Source organism: Palaemon carinicauda, chromosome 9, assembly GCF_036898095.1.
Source record: "Palaemon carinicauda isolate YSFRI2023 chromosome 9, ASM3689809v2, whole genome shotgun sequence".
In the NCBI taxonomy this organism is placed as follows: domain Eukaryota; kingdom Metazoa; phylum Arthropoda; class Malacostraca; order Decapoda; family Palaemonidae; genus Palaemon; species Palaemon carinicauda.
The window spans coordinates 150,609,568-150,632,850 of NC_090733.1; the positions used below are offsets into that span (position 1 = coordinate 150,609,568).

A 23,283-nucleotide genomic window follows, 5' to 3' on the forward strand; every position below is an offset into this window, starting at 1 on the left:
ATCATGGAGAGAAACTCTCCTGTTTGTCCTATCCTTCAAAGGGGAAAGGAGGGTTGCCTTCCTATCCTGCAAGGGAGAGGAACTTTGAGTGATTGCATGCAGGCAGTAAAGCAGGTTCTACCTCACGAGAAGTAGAAACCAAAAGCGCAAGCTTCTGAGAGTGATTACACTCAGGAGAAGGCCGTCTCTTCCGTGGGCAGGAAGGACGATCAACCCCTTTTGCCCAGTTAGTTATTTTCCCTGGATACGAGAAACAGGCTGAACAGTGGCTAGTGAAGGGTAGCTCTCCCTCGGAAGGGAAGGCTGCCCAACACCTGGAGACAAACCTCCAGCAAGCTCACTTTGCTTACCTACCGGCTGAGCAAACCCAAATAAAAGATCCACATCATGAACTGCCCTTGACTGCCAAAAGCTAGTCCCAGGGTTCACCCTGGAGGGATCCCCTACCAAGTCACTCTGAGGAGTATTGTCAGCAACTGCTCACACCCACCCGCAGAAGCCGAATAAACGTTGGGGGAGCAGGGGAGCAGGTACTGAGGCCGAGACAGTCTGATACGCATGATACTCTTTCGGTCCAAGACCTATGGAGTTTCGAAGGGGAAGATGGGGATCAACCCCAGGGGAGGCTGTATGCTTCCATTGTGCATCCAACCAAAAGACTAATAGAAGCCTTTTCTTGCAAAAAGAACCTGTGACCCCAAGGAAGGCCACAGCTGACATACCGCGTCATCAAAAAGAGACTCCCCTAAAAAGCCAGCCAGCGCTGCTTCTCTAGGGGAAGCAACAGAGACCTCTGGAGTATAGGGTTGTCCCAGAGTCATATGGGCACCACTTGCGTTCAACTACTCCAGGGGAAACCAACTGAGCAGAGTCAGGATGGTGAGGTCGATCTGACGGAGTCCAATGGAGAGGTTTCTTCCCTTTCGAGGATGATCCTGAAGGGTAAGAATCCCTCTAAGCCTTCTTCATCCGTTGCCTGCTAAATCTCGTCCACTGGGAGAGCATCCACTCCCAAAACTCGTTGCACTAAGACTTGCATACAGGAGTGACCCCCACACTCAGGGCAGAGACCGGAGGATTAGTCTCCACCACTGACTTGAAAGTGGTTATGATCCCCTGGGGTGGCCTGATCTTGACAGTCCAGATCTATTGGCAAAAGCCTATGGTTGTCCGTAAAGGAGACCTCCCTGGGGATCTCAAACCTCTGCTAGTTCTAGGATACAAATCCCCCAGAGGAGGAGTGGTTGCCTGCTGACCCCACTTACTCTTCTGTGGCTTGATGAGAATAATGCCTAGCCTTTCCCACTCAGGATCCCAACGGGTGGAAGCCTTGGTACTCAGGTACTGCTGGTACCTAGAGGACCGCTGAGAGGAAGGAGGGCGAGGCACAGTCTGAGAGGGAGCTTACCTAGAGGAACAGCTACATCTCGGGTTAACAGGCAGACTACACCTCCCCGAAGAACTCGAAACCTTCAGTGGGATGGAAGGGGTACCCAGGGGAGTACAACTGGAGGATTGTGGGTTGGTCCTGAGACCGCCTTCCAAACTGCTTGTACCAGGTATGCAAACCATTGTGCATCCTTCAAAAAGGTGATGGCACTAGAGGGTGCAGACCTGGAGTGTTTCCTAAGCTTAGTAGAGTGCCTAGGAAGGGTACAGGATGATCTGACGAACCGCCGTGTTCCTCTCCATGCTCTATTTCACTTGGGAGGTGATTATGTTCAGCCTGTCTACGAGCGTTTGCGCTCTCACCACCTACCGAAGTAGAGTGGGAAGCTGAAACGGTAAACGCTGCCAAAGTATTATTACCTAGAGAGTGTGATCACTGTCCTCCTTGCTGATGAGGGGGATAAAGAGTGTGTTGGTAAGGCAACACCTGTGGCAGTGTGCGCATGTAAGGTAGGGTCTACCTGTTCTTTTGTCTCGACACCTGCCCGTAGTGCACTGAGAAGTGCACTTGCGAAGAAGCACTCACATTGGAAGCATGCGAGGTGTATACCTTGCATGCAGGTGAGCTAGCTACTTGTGCGTAGCTGCCTGTGGAGCATGCGAAGACAAATCTTTGTGCACTAATGAGTGAGAAATAGCAAACTAGCTATGGTGAAACATGGCACATAGTTGGAAGAGCGCGCAGACCTTCGTCAGGTAGAGGAGCTCGCCGGCCCACTTCGCCAAGTGTTCGGGTGCAAAACAGTGAGCAAGACTAATCTGATAGACTAGGATCTGTGTCTCAGCAAACTAGCTTTCTCAAGAGAAAAGCACACCGGCTCGTCCTTTCTCCTGAAGATGAAGGCAAGAAGCCTTACCCTCCCCCTAAGTGGGCCGATGTTCGTCCACCTGGGGGCGATTAAGTCTGGGCTTTTACTGCACACTGACGCGCAGACAGAGAAGCAAGTTGTCCCTCGTAAGAGGTAGAAACCATAGGTGCAAGTTTCGAAAAACCTGACCCTGCAAAGAGCTCACCCTACGAATACGACGGAAAGAGGTGGGGACTGCAAACATGTGCCTAACCTCATTACTGTATCATCCAGGTCGTAAAAGCTATACTCTGAAGAGCTAGAGCGAGGCATGGAAGAGTCCAGCATACACTTGCGGAAGCCCTAGGGGAGTGACCACTCAGGCGAAGGTCGTCTTTTTCTGTAAACGGGAAGGTCGTTCAACACCTGATGCTACCAAGGAGAGTCCCTCCCGCAAGCAAGAAGGTTGCCCTACCGCAGCTGGCGAAGGGTGACTCCCGCGAACAGAAAGGTTGTCCAACACCTGGAGGAGGATTTACAGGCAGCTCACTCTGCTTTCTCTTGGCATGCTGAGCAAGCCCAGGCAGAAGGTCACCATCATGAGTTGCCAAGGGAACACAGCCAAACCTGGTCCTTGGATTCTCCACGTAGAGATCCTCAACGAATAACCCAGAGGGTACTGGTACCTGTCTGCATCTGCTCACATTCATCTACCGAAGTAGCCCAAACGTAGAGTGGGCTAGCAGAGGCTGAGGTTGGTACATCCAGAGACATGAGAGAATGCTTCGGTACAAGACCTCCAGAGTCTTGAGGGGAGGATCAAAATCAACCGCTAGGTCCCAAGACATAGGACCTCGAGAAGCTGTTCCTTGAATCCATGAGCCCAAGGAAGGTCAAAGCTGATATACCATGTCAGCGGAGAGATTCTCCTACAGCGGAAGTCGGCGCTGCCTCTCTAGGGGAAGCTACGGAGACATCGAAACCGGAAGGTTGTCCCAGGGTCAAAGGGCCTCCACTCATAATCGACTGACCTTCGGAGGAGCCCGATCGAGCAGAGTAAAAATGGCAGGAATGAGCCAATGAAGTTAGACGGCGGGGTTTCTTTGCCTTTAAAGATGACCCCAATAGAGTAGAATTCCTCTTTGCCTTCTTCTTCCGCCACCTACCATATCGCTGCCTAGTAAACAGCATGTGGCTGTTTGAGTACAGTAGATTATGTCGTGGAGGGAGTTCTCTCGGAAGCTCTGTCAAGAATTACACCAGGTCCGGGAACCACTATGCGTCATACCATAGCAGAGCTATGAGAGTCACAGAGAGATTGTCGGATGCTCTGGTCTTGTTGAGTACTCTTCCCATCAGACAGAAAGGGAGAAAGGCGTAGACGTCGATCTTGTCACACCATTGTTGGAATGCATAAAGATGCTGTAACAGTGCCCTTCTATGTCAGGACAAACCTGCATAATCAATCCTCATGTCAAGCACATCTGAAAAGAGAAAGGAAGGGTATTAAGTTTTAGGCCTGTTGTTTATTATCTATTTTGCAGAAGATAACAGTTATCATTCTCTTCCGAGCCAAAATGAAAAGTGACGTATTGTTACTGGTACGAGTGTGAGCAGGTGGCAGGTCTACCCCCAGCTAACTAGCGCTGGGTAGTTACACTTGATTTAAAAGTCTTACAGCTAGTTTCAACTATTGATGAAATAGATCTCCCTTAAATAGTTTTCTATATAAAGTAGTGCCGGAACAAAGCCAGTTTATCTAAAGGGTTGACGGGAGAGAGAGACGGCATGTCCGAACTCTACCCACCCAAAAGCAAAAGTGATGCCATACCACCGGTCTGTGTGTGAGCAGGGTAGCCGGTCTAACTCCCGCTAACTACCGCCAGGCTGTTATAGCTCGCTAAAAAATTTATGGCTAGTTTCAGTTTTTGCCAATGTATATCCATAGTATAGAGCAAAAGGGTTTATATGGTGTGCAGGAAATATGAGTAATAGCCTAAAAAACTTAAATCACTTATGTATGAACTATTTAAGGATTAAAAAGACAAATTCGAAGATAATTTGTATTTTTCCTAACCATACAAACCTTAGCTATTTACATTGGGTTTAACTTTTAGCATAGCTGAAATGGCGAGCCATTAGAATTTAACGAGGGTGTATTACCCCCGCGCTAGTTAGCGGGGGGGGGGGGGGGAGTGGTAGCTAGTTACCCCTCCCCCCCTCACACACAGGTGAATGCTCACTTTCACTTAGAGGTAGGACTTGTCTTGGGGGACAGGGCTGGGGGGCAAATATATGTAAATAGCTAAGGTTTGTATGGTTAGGAAAAATATAAATTATCTTCGAATTTGTCATTTGTTCCGTAACCGAAATACAAACCACGCTATATACATTGGGTGACTTACCCCTTAGGTAGGGTGGAAAGTCCCCAGCCATACTGGCTTTGGCTTTACCCGGGGACTCAGAATCCGAGTGAGTCGCACTCGAGAAAAGGAGTCCCTGCACCTCACAAGTTCCTTGCTCCGCAAGGAACCGTGTGGCCTACATAAGCTTGTGTGTGAAGGAAGAAGTGTGACCCGTCCTAGGCAGTTGACCTGGAGTTCCAGAAGGAACTCTGGGTTAGGATGTTCCCAATACCACCTCGTCAGGGTATGGGGGACGCGACAATATTGACTCAATACTCGGAACACAAGGAAGCATGGTTTACCTGCAGAGGTTCGAGGTCAGCTATGCAGAGACCAGGATGCTGCTTCCCCGAAGAGGGGATGATGAAGAAAGAAGTAAGGGCCAGACATATTTCTTTCGTTCATGCAGACTAAAACCTGATAACAATGCCCTCAACCTTCTGCTACCTGTCCGAAAAGGAGCCTGAGGTTAGACCAGCTGTTGTGTAGCCACCACAGAGCGATAGAAAACGTATCGAAACTCCTGTGGGTCACGCCCTCCAGGAAGCGGGCTGCGAAGGTCATTAGACGCTTCCAGACTCCAGCTTGTAGCACCTGAGTCACAGAGTAGTATTACTCGAAGGCGAGGGACGTTGCGATGTATCCAACATCGTGCTGTAGGGCGACGTGACGGGGGACAGTCTGGAGACAGGTCGAGATGAATGTCCTTGAGTCCGAGCTGAGGAGGTATACTGGTGACTCTCAACCGTGTCCTCCTTGTGCTCCCAAATCGGCTGCAACTGAGGACAAACTGCAGCTGTTCCCAAAGCTAACCTCTCGATTCCTTTACTGGCAAGAAGAAGGTTTTGGGACATCAGATACAGAATGGAGACTCGAAATCTTGAAGGAATTGGACCGAAGGGCCGGGACCCCAAGATTCTGAGTCTAGCCAACAACTCAGGAGCGAACCTGAATGTTGCCTTCCCCCTTCCTTAGAAAGGGCGGAGTCGTACGAGACCAAGAAGATTGCTTACACACTGGCCGAGGCCAGAGTGAGCAGGAGACCCAAGACGGAATACAATCAAGAGGCCTGTAGTAAAGGGTCTTGAGAAGACCTCTTAAGGGACTGAAAAGTCCGAGCCATGCTCCAAGTTGGAGGTCTCACTCCGACTATGGCAGGGACGTTCGTAGCTTCGCATGAGCGAGGAAAGATCCAGCGGGAAGGAAAAAGTTATTCCTTTAAGCCTGAAGGTCAGGGAAAGGCTGAGTGACAGGCTTCATTGCCGAGAGCGGAAAGGAGTTTCCTCCCGCCGAAAGGCAATACTGTAACATCGTTATTGCTGGAGAAGAGGCCTCAAGGGAAGAGGTATATCTCCCACGGCACCAACCACCGAAGACTCTTCACTTCGCCTGGAAGACACCTGCGGATGACTATCGCAGATGACGCGACCTCCGTCCGGCGACTGTAGCGGGTTGTCTCTTCTTGAGGAGGAGGCGTAGTGTCTCCAGGCATGAAGCCGAAGCGACGCCCGGGCTCGTGAAAGATGTTGCAGTGTGGTTGTTTGAGTAGTCTGTGCCGTGGGAGAAGCTCTCCCGGGAGTTCCGTCAGGGGAAGCAGAGGGTCTGGAAACCGTTCTGCGCATAGTCCCAGTGGAGTTCTCCCATGAAAGGTTGACAGACAACCTGGTCTTGTTGAAACCCATTCTCCACAGACAAAAAGGAGGGAAGACGCAGGCGTCGAAGTTGTCCCACCATCACCGGAATGCATCTTGCCAGAGTCTCGGGGTCTGAGACTGGGGGGAAGAACAGCGGAAGCTTGAGGTTCCAAGCTGTCGCGATCAGGTCCCCCAGACCAGGACTTGCTGGTTACTCAAGGCCAAAGACCCCCAGGTACACTCTCTCTACAAGGCTCTGCTCAGATAGTCGGAGAGAACATTCCTCTGCCTGGAATGAGAGAGCCGATGGTGGTATTGAGAGTATCTCAATCATCCCAGTATCTCTACTGCAAGATGTGAAGGTGTGAAAATGCGTACCCTGCTGGTGAGAACACGCCAGAATCATGAAGTCAACGCGCACGGAGCGACTCGACAGGAGCTGTAGGATCTGTAGAGGGGCCAGACTACGGCCCCGAAGCCTGCCTGAATGATGGAGAGGTATCCTTCAGGTCCTGACCATAGGCCTGGGCCAGAACATGCCCCCCCCCCCCTTTTTTTGACGAGTCCGAGAACAGCATCAAGAATGAGGGGAAAGGACGAGAATATCCACTCCCATCAAGAGGTTCCATAGGTCAACACCCATTGCAGGTCTAATAGTTCCGCTGGTCCCATAGGGGCCAGAAAGTACGGTTAATCGTTGCCTGAAACCCCCGGAACTTGGACCGCCCCACATGGAACTTATCCTGAGGCGACCGTTTGGAACTATAGAAGGGTCAATGAGGAAAGGAGAACTAGGAACGTTCCAAGGTAGGGCTGAAAGCTCTGCTTGACTCAGAACAGGTACTGCGACTCTCCTCAGCCTTGCCACAGTCAACTGAAGGGAAGGCTCGGAGGAGGTGGCAACAGAATCTGGCGTCCTCAGGTGGTCACCCATCTAAGCACCGACCAGAACCGACGTTGCTTAACCTAGCTGGACGGACGAGAAGCGGGGTTTCCAACATGGTAAGGCCGTTGACTCAATATCATGGCCATATACTCCAGGTGTTGAGGCAGAAGAAGAGAAGGCTCCTAGCAAAATACCCTGAACCCCCACTCATGGTAAGCATCCGGAAGCTTGTCCCGGCGCTGAAGAAGGTCGAACCCGAGCCTATCGGAGTTGACCAGACCTCTGAAAGCGAAGGAGGCGGAAGCCTGCCCCTGAGCGGCCATGCGGAAAGCAGGGAGAGTTCTCTGGGGAAAAAAATCCTGCGATGCCACGGCGGGATCGCCACACTGCATCTTAAGCAGGAATACCTGCAGTCTAGGCTGAATTCCACGAGCTTCCTGGAAGATGGATGGAATGGAAACTGAAAGTACCCGTCCTTCCGATCCAGGGTTTAAGGAGTCCTGTCGCCTCGTTACCAGTCTGACCGATTCTGCTGTTCCACGCTGGACTAAGTTTGTTCGACAAACTTGATCAGGGCTGAGAGGTCGACTACGGAACTCCCGTCTCAGATACTTCCTTACAAGAAAGGATCGACTGAAGAAGCTGGGGGTGAAGCCGTCGATGATCCTATGGAGGACCTTCTCCTAAGGTATGGATCATTCTGCCCAAACGGGCAAACTCTTGCCGACCCTATGGCATAGAGGTTCAGAGACACTGAATCCGCTGACAGAGACAGCAGGCGCGATATCCTTGGCTGATCACAGAGATCATGCGGGAATGGGCATCGGGAAGCTGTCATCCGGATGAGTAACCTAAGGCATCCACCCGCGTGAAACCTGCAAGGGAGGGGGGTGCCAATCCTAGAGTTTGTGAACTCTGCCGCTCCCCCTAGGAATATGCTCCCCCCCCCCCCCCCCCCCCCCCCCCCCCCGTGGGAGCCTCCCGTGCCATCTGTTCCTGACAGGAGGAAACTGCAATTGGACACCTTGTCTCAGTTGTCGTAGCCGATAACTTAGGCCGACGTGGTTGAAAGAAAAAGGCGCTGGAGCCCTGCAGAGTCTGGAAGAAAGCGCCTTGGAGGAGTGAAAACAGAAGTCGACTTCCTCCGCACAGCCGCTGTCTATGTCTCTGTCCTTGGGCACAAACAAACTCTTCTCAAGGATGGAAGGGTGTCTGAGGTTGTCGACATCCACGGATGAGACACTCAAAAGGAAACCTCCGGTCAGCGCGTCCAGATGGTCCAACATCGAGCTTGCCCGAAAGTTAGATACTTAACGACGAAACGCCAAGGTGCTTGAGCCCGAGAGGAGGAAAGTACCCATGACCTTCCTGTAGCTCCCTTGAACCAAACCTTGGGCCGTAACCGAGGTGGGAAAGGACCTGGTAAGCCCCTTACACAAGATGAAGAAGAGGAAGGTGTAAGCAGTCACCCCTTGGCCGATGGAGAAATCTCGAACGGAAAGCCCCCCGCCAAAAATCCCTCCAGGGAATGACGGGGAAGGGCTAACCCAGGTTCTGGAAAGAAGAGTGTTGCTCAGACCTCCCTGAAGATTCCTCTTATTCTTGCATGTGCCATGCTCTGCGTTTACGGGGTGAGGCCGTGTTCTGGAAATACGCTCCAGAAGAACTCGCCAGGCTGGCCATGTTGCGAAAACCCCAATGGGAATCGTGGTCGCAAGCCCCCTGTGGCTCGCGCAATGGTAAATCAATGATTTGCGCGTGGGCGAACGTGGAAGCGCCCATGCGCAATCACGCAGGAACGCAAACGAAGGTGAGCGAAGGAGCGCAGAAGGAGGGTGAGCGTGGTAGGAAGGGCGAGAGCTGGTGGTCGGCGAGCGATAACCCATAGACGAGCAATGGATACTGCAAGAATTAAGCCGACATTCGTGCGAAGAAACACTGTCGGTTCGCGCGACGGAACCCCGTCGGTTCGCGCGACGGAACCCCGTCGGTTCGCGCGACGGAACCCCGTCGGTTCGCGCGACGGAACCCCGTCGGTTCGCGCGACGGAACCCCGTCGGTTCGCGCGACGGAACCCCGTCGGTTCGCGCGACGGAACCCCGTCGGTTCGCGCGACGGAACCCCGTCGGTTCGCGCGACGGAACCCCGTCGGTTCGCGCGACGGAACCCCGTCGGATCGCGCGACGGAACCCCGTCCGCGGGCGAACATTGGAGAGCATGAGCGTAGACATGCAGGCACGTGGGCGTGCGGTCGCGCAGGAACGTGGGCGTGTGGCCGCGCAGGCACGTGGGCGCGCGGGTGAGCACAGGCGGTCGGGAATCCGATGGCGAGTTGACGAGCGATGGCGCGTTCTGCGAGGCGATAGCCCGCAGGAGAGTGACGGAGCGTTGGCAAGCGATGGCGCGTCGGCAAGCGATGGTGCGTTGGCAAGCGATGGCGCGTTGGCGAGCGGTGGTGCGTTAACAAAACGCTAGCGAGCAGATGAAGAATCGCGCGGGTGCAAGGCGATTGCCAACGCGAGAGAGACTAGTGATGGTTAGCGCGCATCGCGCTAACAGAAGGCGCGCAGGTGCATCAGGAAGGTGAGCGCTGAAGCAAGCTGTTAATCAGGCGATCCTAGACGGTCAGAAAACCGTTGGCGCCCATTGGTGCGTGACAAAGAAGGGCGCGCAGATGTGCGCTGGCAAATGAAGAAAGCTGGCGCACAGAAGGACAGAAGCAAAGGTCGCTGGCGAGCAGGAGGAAGATCTACGGCGAGACTCAGCTACCGGAGATCGTGGTCCACAGCAGGCGAGCGCTAGAACGCTACTGATGGTGGTCAGGGGAACTGACACGCGTGGCAGATCGATGGCGATCGTTGACGCGTAGGAGATCACTGGCGAGCAGGTGAATGTTGACGCGTCTAAGGTCGCTGGCGAGCTGATGATCGCTGACGAGCAGAAGGCAACGCGTGGAAGCCTGCGCAGAAGAAGAGTCCTTGACCCAGACCTGAACCGAAGTTCTAGATCGCGAGGGCGAACGTGGGCGCACAGGGCGCGTAACAGGAACCAACAGGAACAGCAGAGATGATCATCATGCGAGCGCTGACGAACAGGAGAGTGCTGACGAACAGGAGAGCGCTGGCGAACAGGAGAGCGCTGATGAGCAGGAGAGCGCCTGTGCGCTAACACTGAGCAGGAGCAGGAGAGAACACAAAAATCCAAAGGGGAGGCAACAACAGCCGAATCCCCAGGCCTCAACAAGACAGCTCACACCGTTGCCATATTACAGAAACGAACTAGATCGGTAACTGTAAAAAAATAAAACAAAAATCATTAGTACACATTCATTCCCCCGGGAAGGCTCCGAAGAGGAATCCCGAGGGAAAGGAAAAGAATTACACAGCAGGCACGTGCCCTCACAACCACTTACACTCACGGAAGGAGAGCTGTAACCAAAACAGAATTATAACAATTATAATTATGAAACTATGTAACTATGTAATTTAAAAATGAATGAACACTAAAGAAAGAACGAAAACCCCGAAAGGAATCGTTCTACAAGCTGAAAAATTAACACTTTCAATTAGATTCATAAACTAATTGAGACAAAACGTACGGCATAGCAACCCCCCCCCCCCCACACGGGAAGGAAGCTACAAGGGCGTAGTAAAACGTAGTACTGTAAAAGGGTGAACGACCTCAAGAGAGAGATAGAGAGAGAAAGACCGAAGTCAAACTCGATCGCAACCCATAAATTTACGCCGTGGTGGCCTAACTGCCGAGGACTCCACGGAGATATCGTACACTACACACACAACTCTGAAAAGGAAACTTACTGATTTCTATACTCAAATATATATACAAACATGAAAACATGTTTACATATATATTGAGTAAAAGAAAAGTAAGCGATTAAGTAGACAAAACAAACAATGGCTGCCAAGAGAGGACCAAGACAGAGACGTCTGTCCCAGTCCGAGCCAAAAGTGAAAGTGAGCATTCACCTGTGTGTGAGGGGGGGAGGGGAAGCTAGCTACCACTCCCCTACCCCCTCCCCCGCTAACTAGCGCGGGGGTAATACACCCTCGTTAAACTCTAATGGCTCGGCATTTCAGCTGCACTAAAAGGTAAACCTAATGTAAATAGCGTGGTTTGTATTTCGGTTACGGAACAACTGATAAATGGAAAAACTCAAAGCAGCAGTAAAAATCCTTACCTGCACTGGAAGAAGTAAGAGTGAAAATTATATCGGCATTTGTTGCTGCTTTTAAATCTTCTTCCATCTCCTCCCAGGTTGGTGGGTCTGGACGAGCAGGGAAGTCCGGTTTTTTCTTGGATTTAAACATTTTTCACGTATTTGACTGAAAAATACATATACACTTGAAACATGTAAGCAGCGTTTCACTTATAGCTACTTAAACAATAGATGTTACATATTCATGATTACTATGTGTACTGTTTCTCAAATGATAAGTCCATTAACTGTTCTTTAGGTATGTTTTTACTGGAATTTTAGAGAAAAAAAATACTGTAAATTAAATATGACAAATTTGGAAGAAACTTGTATTTTTCCTAGCAATACAAACCTATACTGTAGCTATTTATAGGGGATATTACTTTCGGCTTAGCTGAAAGACGAACTATAAGACTTTTAGCGAGGGTTAACCATCCCGCCGTTAGTTAGCAGGGAGGTAAGGGATAGTTTGCTATCCCGCTTACACACCTGGGCTGAGTAACCACTTTTGCTTGGAGGTAGGACTTCTAGGGGGATAGGTGCTGGCGGGCCAATCTGTATACAGTAAATAGCTACAGGTTTCTATCGTTAGGAAAAATACAAACTGCTTCCAAATTTGTCATTTGTTCTGTCACTAATATAAACCAACACTATTTATAGGGGATGACTTACCCCTTAGGAAGGTAGAAGTCCGTGTCAACTGGCTTCTTGGCACTGACCCTAGGTTTACGCTTACATGCTGTGCCCATAACTAGTAAAAACCCCACACCTTGCAAAAACCATGCTACACACAGCCAGCGCCTACGCAAGCTGTGTGTTTGTGATACCAGCAATGTGACTGTCTAGGTAAGAGTTCTTAGAGTCGTAGGAATCTTTCGAGGCCAAGGGTACCAAAGACATTACCCAATCCTCCCTCGTTAGGGGTAAGGGGATCGCAATAAGTATTATTTCCATACCAGATTACACAAGCAAAATGGTTCTACCTGCAGATAGGTGAGGACAGCTTTGCAGAGGACCCTGGATATTGATATCCCCAAGAGAGTGGCTGATGAAAGAAAGAAAGAGACAGTCTTTTTTACGTATTCATACCAGAATAATCCTGGGTAACCTTTGCCCTTATTGCTACTTGTTCACCAAGGAGCCCAAGGTGTTTAAACCAATTGTTTTGCAGCACCCACAGGACTAATAGAGAAGTTCCTGTGGATCACGTCTTTCAGGTAGTGGGTGGTGAAGGTTATCTGACGCTTCCAAATGCCTGCTTGCAATACCTGCACCACAGAGTAGTTTCTTTTGAACAACAGGGATGTTGAAATGACCCTAACACCATAAGCTCTTGGGTCAGGATTCGGGGCCAGGTCAATGACCTTGCGAATCCTAGCAGAGATGGTGTTCTTCGTGACCCTTCTCTTGACCTTCCCCGTGCTGATGAAAAGTGCTGACACTAGGAGACGAGCTGCTAATGTTCTTTTGAGGTAGCACCTCAAACTCCTTACTGAGCATAGTAACAGTTGATCTAGATCCTCAGTTACAGTGCAAAGACTCCCAATCCGGAGGGGCCCGAATCCAGGATCCACTACTCCCGGCTTTTGAGTCTTGGCAAAAAACACAGGGACAAAATCGAGAGTTACCTCCCCCCATCCACTTGAAAGGGTGATGTCATAGGAAAGACCATCCATGTTACTAACTCTTCTGCCCGAAGCCAAGGCAAATAGGAACACCATCTTCAAAATGAGGTGGCGATCTGTTGCATGGCATAATGGTTCGTAGGGAGCACCCTTCAGAGATTAAAGGACACGAACCACGTTCCAAGGAGGGGGACTAACTTCTGACTGGGGGCAGATAAGTTTGTAGCTTCCAATGAGGAGAGAACGTTCCAATAATGAAGAAATATCGACTCCTTTCAGTTTAAAGTCAAGGTTCAAGGCTGAGCCGTAGCCTTTTACTGCCTAAACCAAGAGGTACATTTTCTCCCTAAGGTGCACAAGGAACTCCACTGTTATTGGAATAGTGGCATCGAGGGGAGAGATACCCCTTCCATGACACCAACCACAGAAGACAGTCTCCTTAGCCTGGTAAACTGAAGCTGAGGATTGTCGAAGGTGTCCAGCCATCTTTCTCACATGAAAATCCTCTCTGAGTGAGGAGGTGCTGGATAGTCTCCAGGTATAAAGTCGTAGCCAAGCTACAGCTTTGTCGAAGATGCTCGCATGTGGCTGTTTGTGTAGATCATGTCGTGGAGGTAGTTCTCACGGAAATTCCGTCAGGAGTTGCAGAAGGTCTGGGAACCACTCTGCGTCATGCCATAGCGGAGCTATGAGAGTCAGAGAGATTGTCGGATGCTCTGGTCTTGTTGAGTACTCTTCTCATCAAACAGAATGGAAGAAAGGCGTAGACATTGATGTTGTCGCACAGTTGTTGGAATGCATCTAGCCAGAGAGGTTTGGGATTCGGGACTGGGGAGCAGTAAAGTGGGAGCCTGAAATTCAGGGAGGTCGCGAACAAGTTCACAGTTGGGGAACCCCACGAAGTCTGGACTTCGTTGGCAACTAGATGATTCAAAGACCACTTAGAGCCCGCTATCTGAGTCACTCTGCTCAGATTGTCCGCGAGCACATTCCTCTTGCCCGGAATGAAGCAAGCCGAAAGGGATACGGAATTGTCTTCTCCCTATCTCAGTATCTCTGCTGCTAGATGGCATAGGTGCTACAAAAAGGTACCACCTTGTTTGTTTTTGTCACTATTGAGGTCTTACTCATCAACACCACGGAGTGACCCGCCAAGAACTGCTGGAACTGTTGGAGGGCTAGAAGGGGCTGCCCTCATCTCCAAGAAATTTATGTGCTGGTACCCTATGAACTCAGACCAGAGGCCTGAGGCCATGTGTTGCAACATATGGACTCCCCATCCTTCTACTGATGCACCTGAATAGATCATCAATTCTGGGGGAAAATGCGAAGGTCGACGCCCCTGCAGAAGTTCTCATCTGATACCCACTACCTGAGGTCCGCCTGCTCTTCTAGCTATAGTAAGCAGCTCTTCTAGGAGCTGTGACATTACATAAATGCCATGGTTGTTTCATGTCTTATAGGAGGGCACTCCAAAATCAAACCATTGTTCTCTTCTCTAGTCTTGGGTAGTGCCGTAACCTCTGTACCATGGTCTTCCACTGTCTTGGGTTAGAGTTCTCTTGCTTGAGGGTACACTTGAGCAAAATTTTCTATCTTATTTCTCTACCTCTTGTTTTGTTAAAGTTTTTACAGTTTATATAGGAGATATTTATTTTAACATTGTTACTCTTCTTAATATATTTCCTTTTCCTTTTTTCCTTTCCTCACTGGGCTATTTTCCCTGTTGGAGCCCCTGGGCTTATAGTATCCTGCTTTTCCAACTGGGTTTGTAGCTTAGTAAGTAATAATAATAATAATAATACGGGGGCTAAAATGTTCGGGGAATTGCTGGTCTGATTCTACCTGGACTTTAGCTGCCACTGGAACGATCAAATCCTGAGGCGGCCGTTGGGCACTAGACAGGCCAGGGATGATAGGTGACCTATGGGACACAACCATTGCTAGGCTGGAAGTTCTTCTCTTCTGAGGAAGGGCCAGCTTCCTTAGACTCTGTACCTTGTCGTCTGATGAGAAGACTTTCTGTTGATTGGTGTCGATGATCATACCTATATATACTGTATCAGTCTTTGAGAGGGAAGCAAGGATAACTTCTCAAGGTTTACCATGATCCCCAGATCTTGGCAAAGCACCAGAAGTCTGTCTCGGTATTGAAAATGGGTTGCCACCGAGTCTGCTAGGATCAGCTGGTCTTCCAGATATCTCAGGAGACACATTGCAACCCTGTGAGCCCAGGATGACACTAGGGTGAACACTCTCATGAAGACCTGAGGTACCATGGAAAGACCAAAGCACAGCAAAATCAGGCTTGGATGAGCGAGGCTTAAAGTGGAAGGTTGTTGATCTTCGAAGATTCCCTCTTGGAAGGGAATGGGACCGGATGTCAACCATGCTGAAGATCCTTGGAAGGTAGTTGGTTCCCGGCTGCCCTAGCCCTGGGGGAACAAGTCTCCCTAGGGGGAGAAGACTCAGGACTACTGTATACCTGTGCACAGGAGGCTACTCTTGACGGAGCGGAGAACTCTAAGGGAGAGAACAACTGGAGTCATACTGTAGCAATCACGCGTTAATCCAGTGTCCTACTGGCGAGCAGCGATCCCGAGCTGACCTGAAAGGGTTAGAAGAAGAGTTACGATCTTGCTTATGCAAGTGGCAATCTAGTCCTAGCGATCAGCGCTTGCGGGCCGGAAGGTGACTAGATGAAGCAGAGGATCTAGGTGAACGGCGAGGAGCTGGCAAAAAACGAGTTAGCGAACACCGATGTACCGGCAAACGACACGGAGCTGAGCGCTGAGAGGTCTACAAACGGCCTGAGGGTGAACACCTGTAAACTGGCTATTGACGAGCAGCTGGTGAACAAGGAGCAGTTGGTGAACTACACACAGCTGGCAAGTGACGAGCAGTCGGGGAGTGACGAGTAACGTGCAGTCGGAGAGTGACAAGTGACTGGCGAACAGCGAGTCAAAGGAGAGTCCAGAGAAGCAGGCTAGTAAAAGCAACGCGTGGGCTAATGGTGATCTCACGATGGCGAGGAACAAGGCAAGGAGTGATGGTCATGAGGTGACGAATGATGATCTCTAAAAGATGAAGGACAATCTTCGGGTGACGAGGACAAGCAGCATACAAATGGCGAGACTCCGAAGGCGAACGTCTAGTGGGCGAGAGATAAGATTACTGGTCTCTAGAGGAACTGAAGAGACGTCTCCTGACAGGAGAAGGAAAACGTCTAGTGTCGAGGAGGACTACGCTCTTTGGGAGCTCGTCAGTAGCGACAAAGTTTCTCCGCAGGTGGAGGCATTAAAGGAGAAGCATGATGGTGTCTGGAAGTTTTCTGGAAAGTGGTCTCTGGGGAGAATCTCACTCTAGGACGAGAGAGATGCCCATTCACAGGAGAGACCTGCCTCAGACTTTGCTCCACGCTTGACGGAAGAGTCGGCTCAGTAAGAAGGGGAGCACAGTCTTTGGCAACAGCAGCGGCAGCAGATGAAGGCAAGGGGCGGGATCCTTTGGTGGTCAAGGTAGACAAAACATTCTGGGATCATGCTGTACCACACTCGACGGTGACAAGGGCTCCCCTCCAAAGAGGCGGTGTACGCTTCCTGTAAGTACCAAGTTTAAGGAGTTCCAGCAATGCCTCCAGTAACACATCAGAGAATGAGAAGGCTCTGCTCAAGGGGAGGAGCAAAACTGCTTCTCTAGAGGAAGCAGTCCTGTCCCTCAAACCACAAGGTTGACCTGATGTTAGCCGGCTTACATTTCTACTAGATCGTTACCCAGGGGAGATCAATTGAGCAGGAGCTTCGGGAAAAGATCGGGAGGTCAAAGAAGTCCTATGTTCCTTCAACTTTGAAGAAGACCCTGAAGGCGAAGACTCTCTCTTAAGCTTCTTCTTTTGCCAGCACCCAAACCTCTCCTACTGGGAGGCAGACCAAACCCGGCATTCAGGGCAGGTGTTGTCCTAACCAGGACAGAACGAACACAACGAATATGAGTCTGTATCAATAGAGGACATGAAAGTCCCACAGGAACAGCCCTCAGGTCCTGGACAAATTCGCATGAGGACGGTCTAGGAGAAAGCACAAACACGCTGAAAAGAAAAAGCTCAAAAAGCAATTAAGTCAGTAATGACAAGTCAAAAAGGAGAGGAGGAGAGTGGCAATGTCTGTTCTCCACTGAGCCAAAGCAAAAGTGGTTATTGTACTCAGCCCAGGTGTGAGTGAGCAGGGTAGCAAACTAACCCCCACCCCGCCGCTAACTAGCGGGTGGATGGTTAACCCTCGCTAAAAGTTTTATGGCTGGTCTTTCAGCTTTGCCAATAGTAATATCTCCTGTAAACAGCAATGGTTTGTATTAGACACGGAACAACTAATGATTTTATTAATGAAAATCTTGAGTTGTGTGAATTACCAAGGTAAGTGCTGGATTTATTTATTTTTATCAAAATAACTCTACAGCAGTTCCCACTCCAGTAAACTAACCTATCCTAACCATTAACACCAATTACAACTATATATATTTCCCAGAGTTACTGTACTGACAAATATGAATAATAGTTTAAAGGGTACTCATGAATTCCAGATGCAAGGGACAAGACATTGCTCCAGAGACAAGACAATGACCAAAAGATTGACCATATATACAATTATACATACAGTATGACCAAAGCCCCCTCTTCATCAAGCTAGGACCATAGAGAACCAAGCAAAAGCCTGCTAATGGCTCAGCAGGTAGACCTAGCTCACAAGGATGGTGATGTTGCAGACACTACTGGAAATTATCAAGCTTGATCAGGTCTCAAAAACCTGTCAGTAAGATTACCATACAATACCACAACCTATTTTAACTATTAATCGAGGTTTGCTCTATGACAATACTAAAGAAACAATTAAATTTCTAAATATGAGAAATGTTTCTTTCTTTACACACAAAACTATACATAATATGGCTTTCCCTCTTTTTTTTTAATTACTGTGTTTGCTTGATATATATAATCAAGTGGATACTAATCTAACACGGTTCATTAGGCCACTCTTACAAAGTCAAGCAAGCCATTGAATGTGATCCATGTTCATTAGTTGGTTGGTTTTTCTCAGGATATTGAAAAATCTTAAAGTATTTTTTCAATATTAAACTTAGCCGGTGATCATATAGCTGTCAGCTCTGCTGCCCGACAGAAAAACCTAAGGACAAAATACGCCAGCGATCGCTATACAGGTGGGGGTGTACATCAACTGCGCCATCTGTCGAGCAGGTACTCAAGTACTCCATGTCAACACAGAACCAATTTTCTCTCTGTCGTGCCACTGGCAAGACCTACTAAATACGCTGTTACTAACTGGATTTGTTTTCACAACTATTTGGTGAAGTACACTATTCCAGTTTTGAGCTTTCGCTATGCAGGGGTTTTATCTTCATCTCAAAACTTGAACTCGTTTTGGATAGATTTAATTATGGTGACAAAGAGAGTATGGACTCTCTTTCACTTTTAAATGGCCGACCCTTCCCTTAGACGGAAGTGTGTTTAGGTTTTTAGTAATTTTGCTTAACACGTTATAGATCTATATATTTTATATCTCTCCGCCTTTATTAGGCCTCTTCGATTAACTTTCCATTTATTATAAACATATAAAAATAAATTTTTATGTTTTGTTTATATGCGACCTTTCCTGATAGTAGGCGGTCCTAACTTGGAACCGAAGTTAATCAACGTTGAGCCCGTTATATCGTATTTAGCCTTTAAAGAATTTAAAACTTTTTAAATTTAATGTTTTATGAAAGAATTTCTTTGATAGTCTCGTACTGTTTTCAAAGATGAACTAACGTTTAGTTTTTTAGACTACGCAGTTGTTGACGTTCATGACGTTCAACATGCGCTCTATCGTTACGATAGAGAGAGAGTGTATCACGGTTTCACTTTGCAGTAAGAGTAAACCGATTCTGACGTTTCGTTCATTCTTTCTTAGCTTAAATGGTTTAAATTCTAAATTAAAGGAACTTTTTATTTGGAAAACCTTTCAGTTTTTTCCTTAAGCCAAATAACATGTTTTGACGATATATAATTGGGCTCTTCTCTCAGGTGCGAAATCAAGAGAGAAAGAGAGAGAGAGATAGAGACGGAGGGAGAGAGAGGAGAAAAAACGTTCCGTTCAAGCGGGTAACGTTGTTCTCGTGTTACTCTCCTCCCTAGTCGCTGTACGGGGAAGAAGGTAAAACGTTTCTAGGGTTTTATTCTTGTCCCCAGGCTATGTGCGGTGAGAGATTGTAAACGTAGTTTATTTGAACTAGTGTTTAGTCTCTTTCCCAGCCACTGAATTCTTTATCTTTATATATGTTTTCTGTTGCATTATACGACTGTTTTCGCAATTACTACCTTTTAATGAATGGTAGGATTGCGTGTTTCAGGTTGAAATCAGTAAAAGTTTCGATTTCAGTGAAATAAGTGCAAAACAGAAAATCGAAGTGATAAAGTGATATGCGCAAAGTGTTACAGTGTTGCGTCCGAGGGTTCGTCTGTTCGTGCCTGTCGTTCACCTAGTCCGGGACCTCTTGCAAGCTCCCAAGCCCAGGGGAGAAGTAATGTCGAACGACTTATGGGTTCGTCAGGCCTTGATCAACGAACAGACGTTTTCCCTCCGTGGTTTCGGGCGTATCTACCCAAGATCGCCCCACCCACACAAAGACGAGAGAGCCCATTTACTTCTCGTCTGCGGAAGAGGTTTCTCGTAAGAAACCTTGGACCAAGGTCTCGCAGCTTATTAAGCGCAAGTCGGTCCCTTACGCGCAAGTCCAACGGCCCAGGTGTAGCCACTGGGTCAGTTCGGACTCGCTGCAGTCTTCCGATGACTGCACACCTCCTAAGAGAGGCAAAGCGGTACCGCAACAGGCAGTAACACCGTCTGTTGCCGCACCTGCTGCTGTAGACCCTAAGTGGTCTTTGCTACAGTCTATGCAGACACAGTTAGCATCTTTTATGCAAGAGTATCGTGCGGAGAAGGTTGACGCTGCACCCGTTAGCCTACAACCAACTACGGTTGTGCGTACAGTAGACGCTGACGCTACCTGCTCCCGCACTCCGCCTGTGAGAGTTCCACCACCCATGCGCAGTGTACCCTGCCAGCCGCACGTTGACGTTCACAGACGCACGCTACCCTCCGTTGACGTTCGCGAGTTACCACAACTACAGGAGGGTGGAGTTAAGTTGCTTTGTTTTGACGCTGTGCTTCAACCTCCGCAACCCACTGTGGTTACCGCTACTCGCCCGCAGCAGACTAGTCAGTCAGGAGTAGAGGCTTTGCTTCCCCACACAGCTATGGTTGTTGCCAGCTCACAGACTGTCAAGCAGTTACATGACGTTGCCTTCTGGTCTGCTACTAATGCACCAGGGCTGTATGTCCTCACGCACCTGTTGTGGTTGACAGTTCAGTTTTTGACAGTTCACAGACTGTCAAGCAGTTACATAACGTTGCCTTCTGGTCTGCTGCTAATGCACCAGTGAGACCCTCACTGAGATAACCTAGCTTTTCTCGGACAAGGTTCCTGTAGATGAGAAAGTGCTGTTCTCCCTCCTACTGATATTCCTTTGAGGACTCTGTCATTTGGAGAGGAGCCTTAAGCTGCTTAGCCTCCTATGGACTTTAATTAAATCATGATGATTTTTTAAGGATCTTCGTCCGGATCTTGTAACTGCTGCTCCTCGTTCGCCTAACGTCAGAACTTACACTAGGCCTAGCTACTTCGAAGCCGTTGTTGTTAAGCTAGTGCTCTCTCGCTCTCCTAGAGAGCGTTACGTTGGCTAGGCGACTGGTTTATGCACCAGGAGGAGTTTTAGGGATACAGCCTTTGATTTCCCTTCTTTTAAACTGGCTTATAGAGCGAGAGTCTGATAGGACACGAGAGAAGTTCTCGGCTTGGGAGTTCATGCCTCTGCCCAGGTAGACTTCTCAATTCTGGTAGACTCGCCCTGGCGCCTAGCCAGGAGACGCTCCAAGTTGTTTACAGGTCAACTTCTCAACTTTTGTCGAGCCTTTGAAGTTTTGCTGTACTATTATGTCACACATAACAAGGCTTCCAGGGATGGTAAATGGTTCCGCCTCAGTCGCTAACCCCGTCTGTTGCCACACCTGCTCCCGTAGACCCTACATGGGCTTTGCTGCAAGACATGCAGTCCAAGCTTGTGTCCTTGATAGAGGACTTAAATACGGAGAAGAACCTTCTGGCCAACAACCTTCCAACCGGTTGGTTGTGCGCCCTGTTGACGCTGAGGTATCCTACTCGCGTCTGCCAGTTGAGGTGGTTCCTCCACAGATGCGACCCAGTGTGGGTTGCCAGTCGCACGTTGACGTTAAGCGACGCTCGGAGGTGGTTGTTGACGTTCAGTGTGTCACTAGGAAGACGTTCAACAACCAGCAGAGGTGACTTGTTGTGACGCAGTGCGTCAACCTCAGCAACCAGGTAGGGTGTTGACTGCACAACCCAGACAGTCTAGACAGTTTCGGGTTGACGCTGTACTTCCTCGCGCACCCATGGTTGTTGACAGTTCACAGACTGTGCAGCAGTACCATGATATTGCGTCCGGCTCCGTCACGCATCCACCAGTGCGACCGGATTCAGCGAGTCAGACGTTGCCCACTCCGTTGCCGTTTCCTCATCAGTTTCGGATGAGGAACCCTCTGATGAGGACGTTGCTGAACAAGACGATCAACCCCCAGACCTGCTATCCATCCAGAAGATGCTGAAGAAGGAACGCTGCCCAGTCAGGCTGTGGATGAGTCTGGTAGGGACACTGTCATCCGTGGATCAATTTGTGTCACTAGGAAGACTACACCTCCGTCCTCTTCTATACCATCTAGCTTTTCACTGGAAAAAGGACAAGACGCTAGAAGCGGTCTCGATCCCGGTTTCCGGAAAGATAAAGTCTGGTCTGACTTGGTGAAAGGACTATATCAACCTTAGAGAGGGTCTTCCCCTGACTGTTCAGACTCCCAACCACGTTCTCTTCTCGGACGCATCGGACGTAGGCTGGGGTGCGACATTAGACGGTAGGGAATGCTCGGGATTATGGAACTCGAGTCAAAGGACAATGCATTTCAACTGCAAGAAGCTACTGGCAGTACGTCTGACCTGGAAAAGCTTCAGGTCTCTCCTTCAAGGCAAAGTGGTGGAGGTGAACTCGGACAACACCACGGCTTTGGCGTACATCTCCAAGCAAGGAGGGACCTACTCTCTGACATGGTACGAGATCGCAAGGGACCTCCTCACCTGGTCAAAAGGTCTAGACATTTCACTAGTAACAAGGTTCATCCAAGGCAACTTGAATGTCATGGCAGATTGTCTCAGTCGGAAGGGACAAATAATTCCAACAGAATGGACCCTCCACAAGGATGTATGCAAGAGACTTTGGGCCACCTGGGGCCAGCCAACCATAGATCTCTTCGTAACCTCGATGACCAAGAGGCTCCCAATATTTTGCTCACCAATCCCGGACCCAGCAGCAGTTCATATAGATGCCTTTCTACTAGATTGGTCACATCTAGATCTATATGCATTCCCTCCGTTCAAGATTGTCAACAAGGTACTGCAGAAGTTCGCCTCTCACGAAGGGACAAGGTTGACGCTAGTTGCTTCCCTCTGGCCCGCGAGAGAATGGCTCACCGAGGTACTTCGATGGCTAGTAGACGTTCCCAGAACACTTCCCCTAAGGGTGGACCATCTACGTCAGCCACGCGTAAAGAAGGTACACCAAGGCCTCCACGCTCTTCGTCTGACTGCCTTCAGACTATCGAAAGACTCTCGAGAGCTAGAGGCTTTTCGAAGGAGGCAACCAGAGCGATTGCTAGAGCAAGGAGAACATCCACCCTTAGAGTCTACCAATCGAAGTGGGAAATCTTCCGAAACTGGTGCAAGTCAGTATCCGTATCCTCGACCAGTACCTCTGTAACTCAAATAGCTGACTTTCTCTTATATCTGAGGAAAGAACGATCTCTTTCAGCTCCCACTATCAAGGGTTACAGAAGCATGTTGGCATCAGTCTTCCGTCACAGAGGCTTAGATCTTTCCAACAATAAAGATCTACAGGACCTCCTTAAGTCTTTTGAGACCACGAAGGAGCGTCGTTTGGTTACACCTGGTTGGAATTTAGACGTGGTACTAAGATTCCTTATGTCAGACAGGTTCGAACCGCTACAATCAGCCTCCCTGAAAGATCTCACCTTTAAGACTCTTTTCCTGATATGCTTAGCCACAGCTAAAAGAGTCAGTGAGATTCATGCCTTCAGCAAGAA

At 49.2% G+C, this 23,283-nt stretch overlaps 1 protein-coding gene across 1 annotated transcript in view; it reads right to left on the reverse strand.

Moving 5' to 3' along the window:
• Nucleotides 1-23,283, reverse strand: part of LOC137647277 (UPF0449 protein C19orf25 homolog) — a 37,949-nt gene that overhangs the window by 11,123 nt on the left and 3,543 nt on the right. Inside the window, exon 2 of the mRNA XM_068380674.1 lies at nucleotides 11,361-11,505. Coding sequence (XP_068236775.1) covers nucleotides 11,361-11,490 — 130 coding nt within the window. The 5' untranslated portion in view covers nucleotides 11,491-11,505. The remainder of the gene's footprint in view (nucleotides 1-11,360; nucleotides 11,506-23,283) is intronic.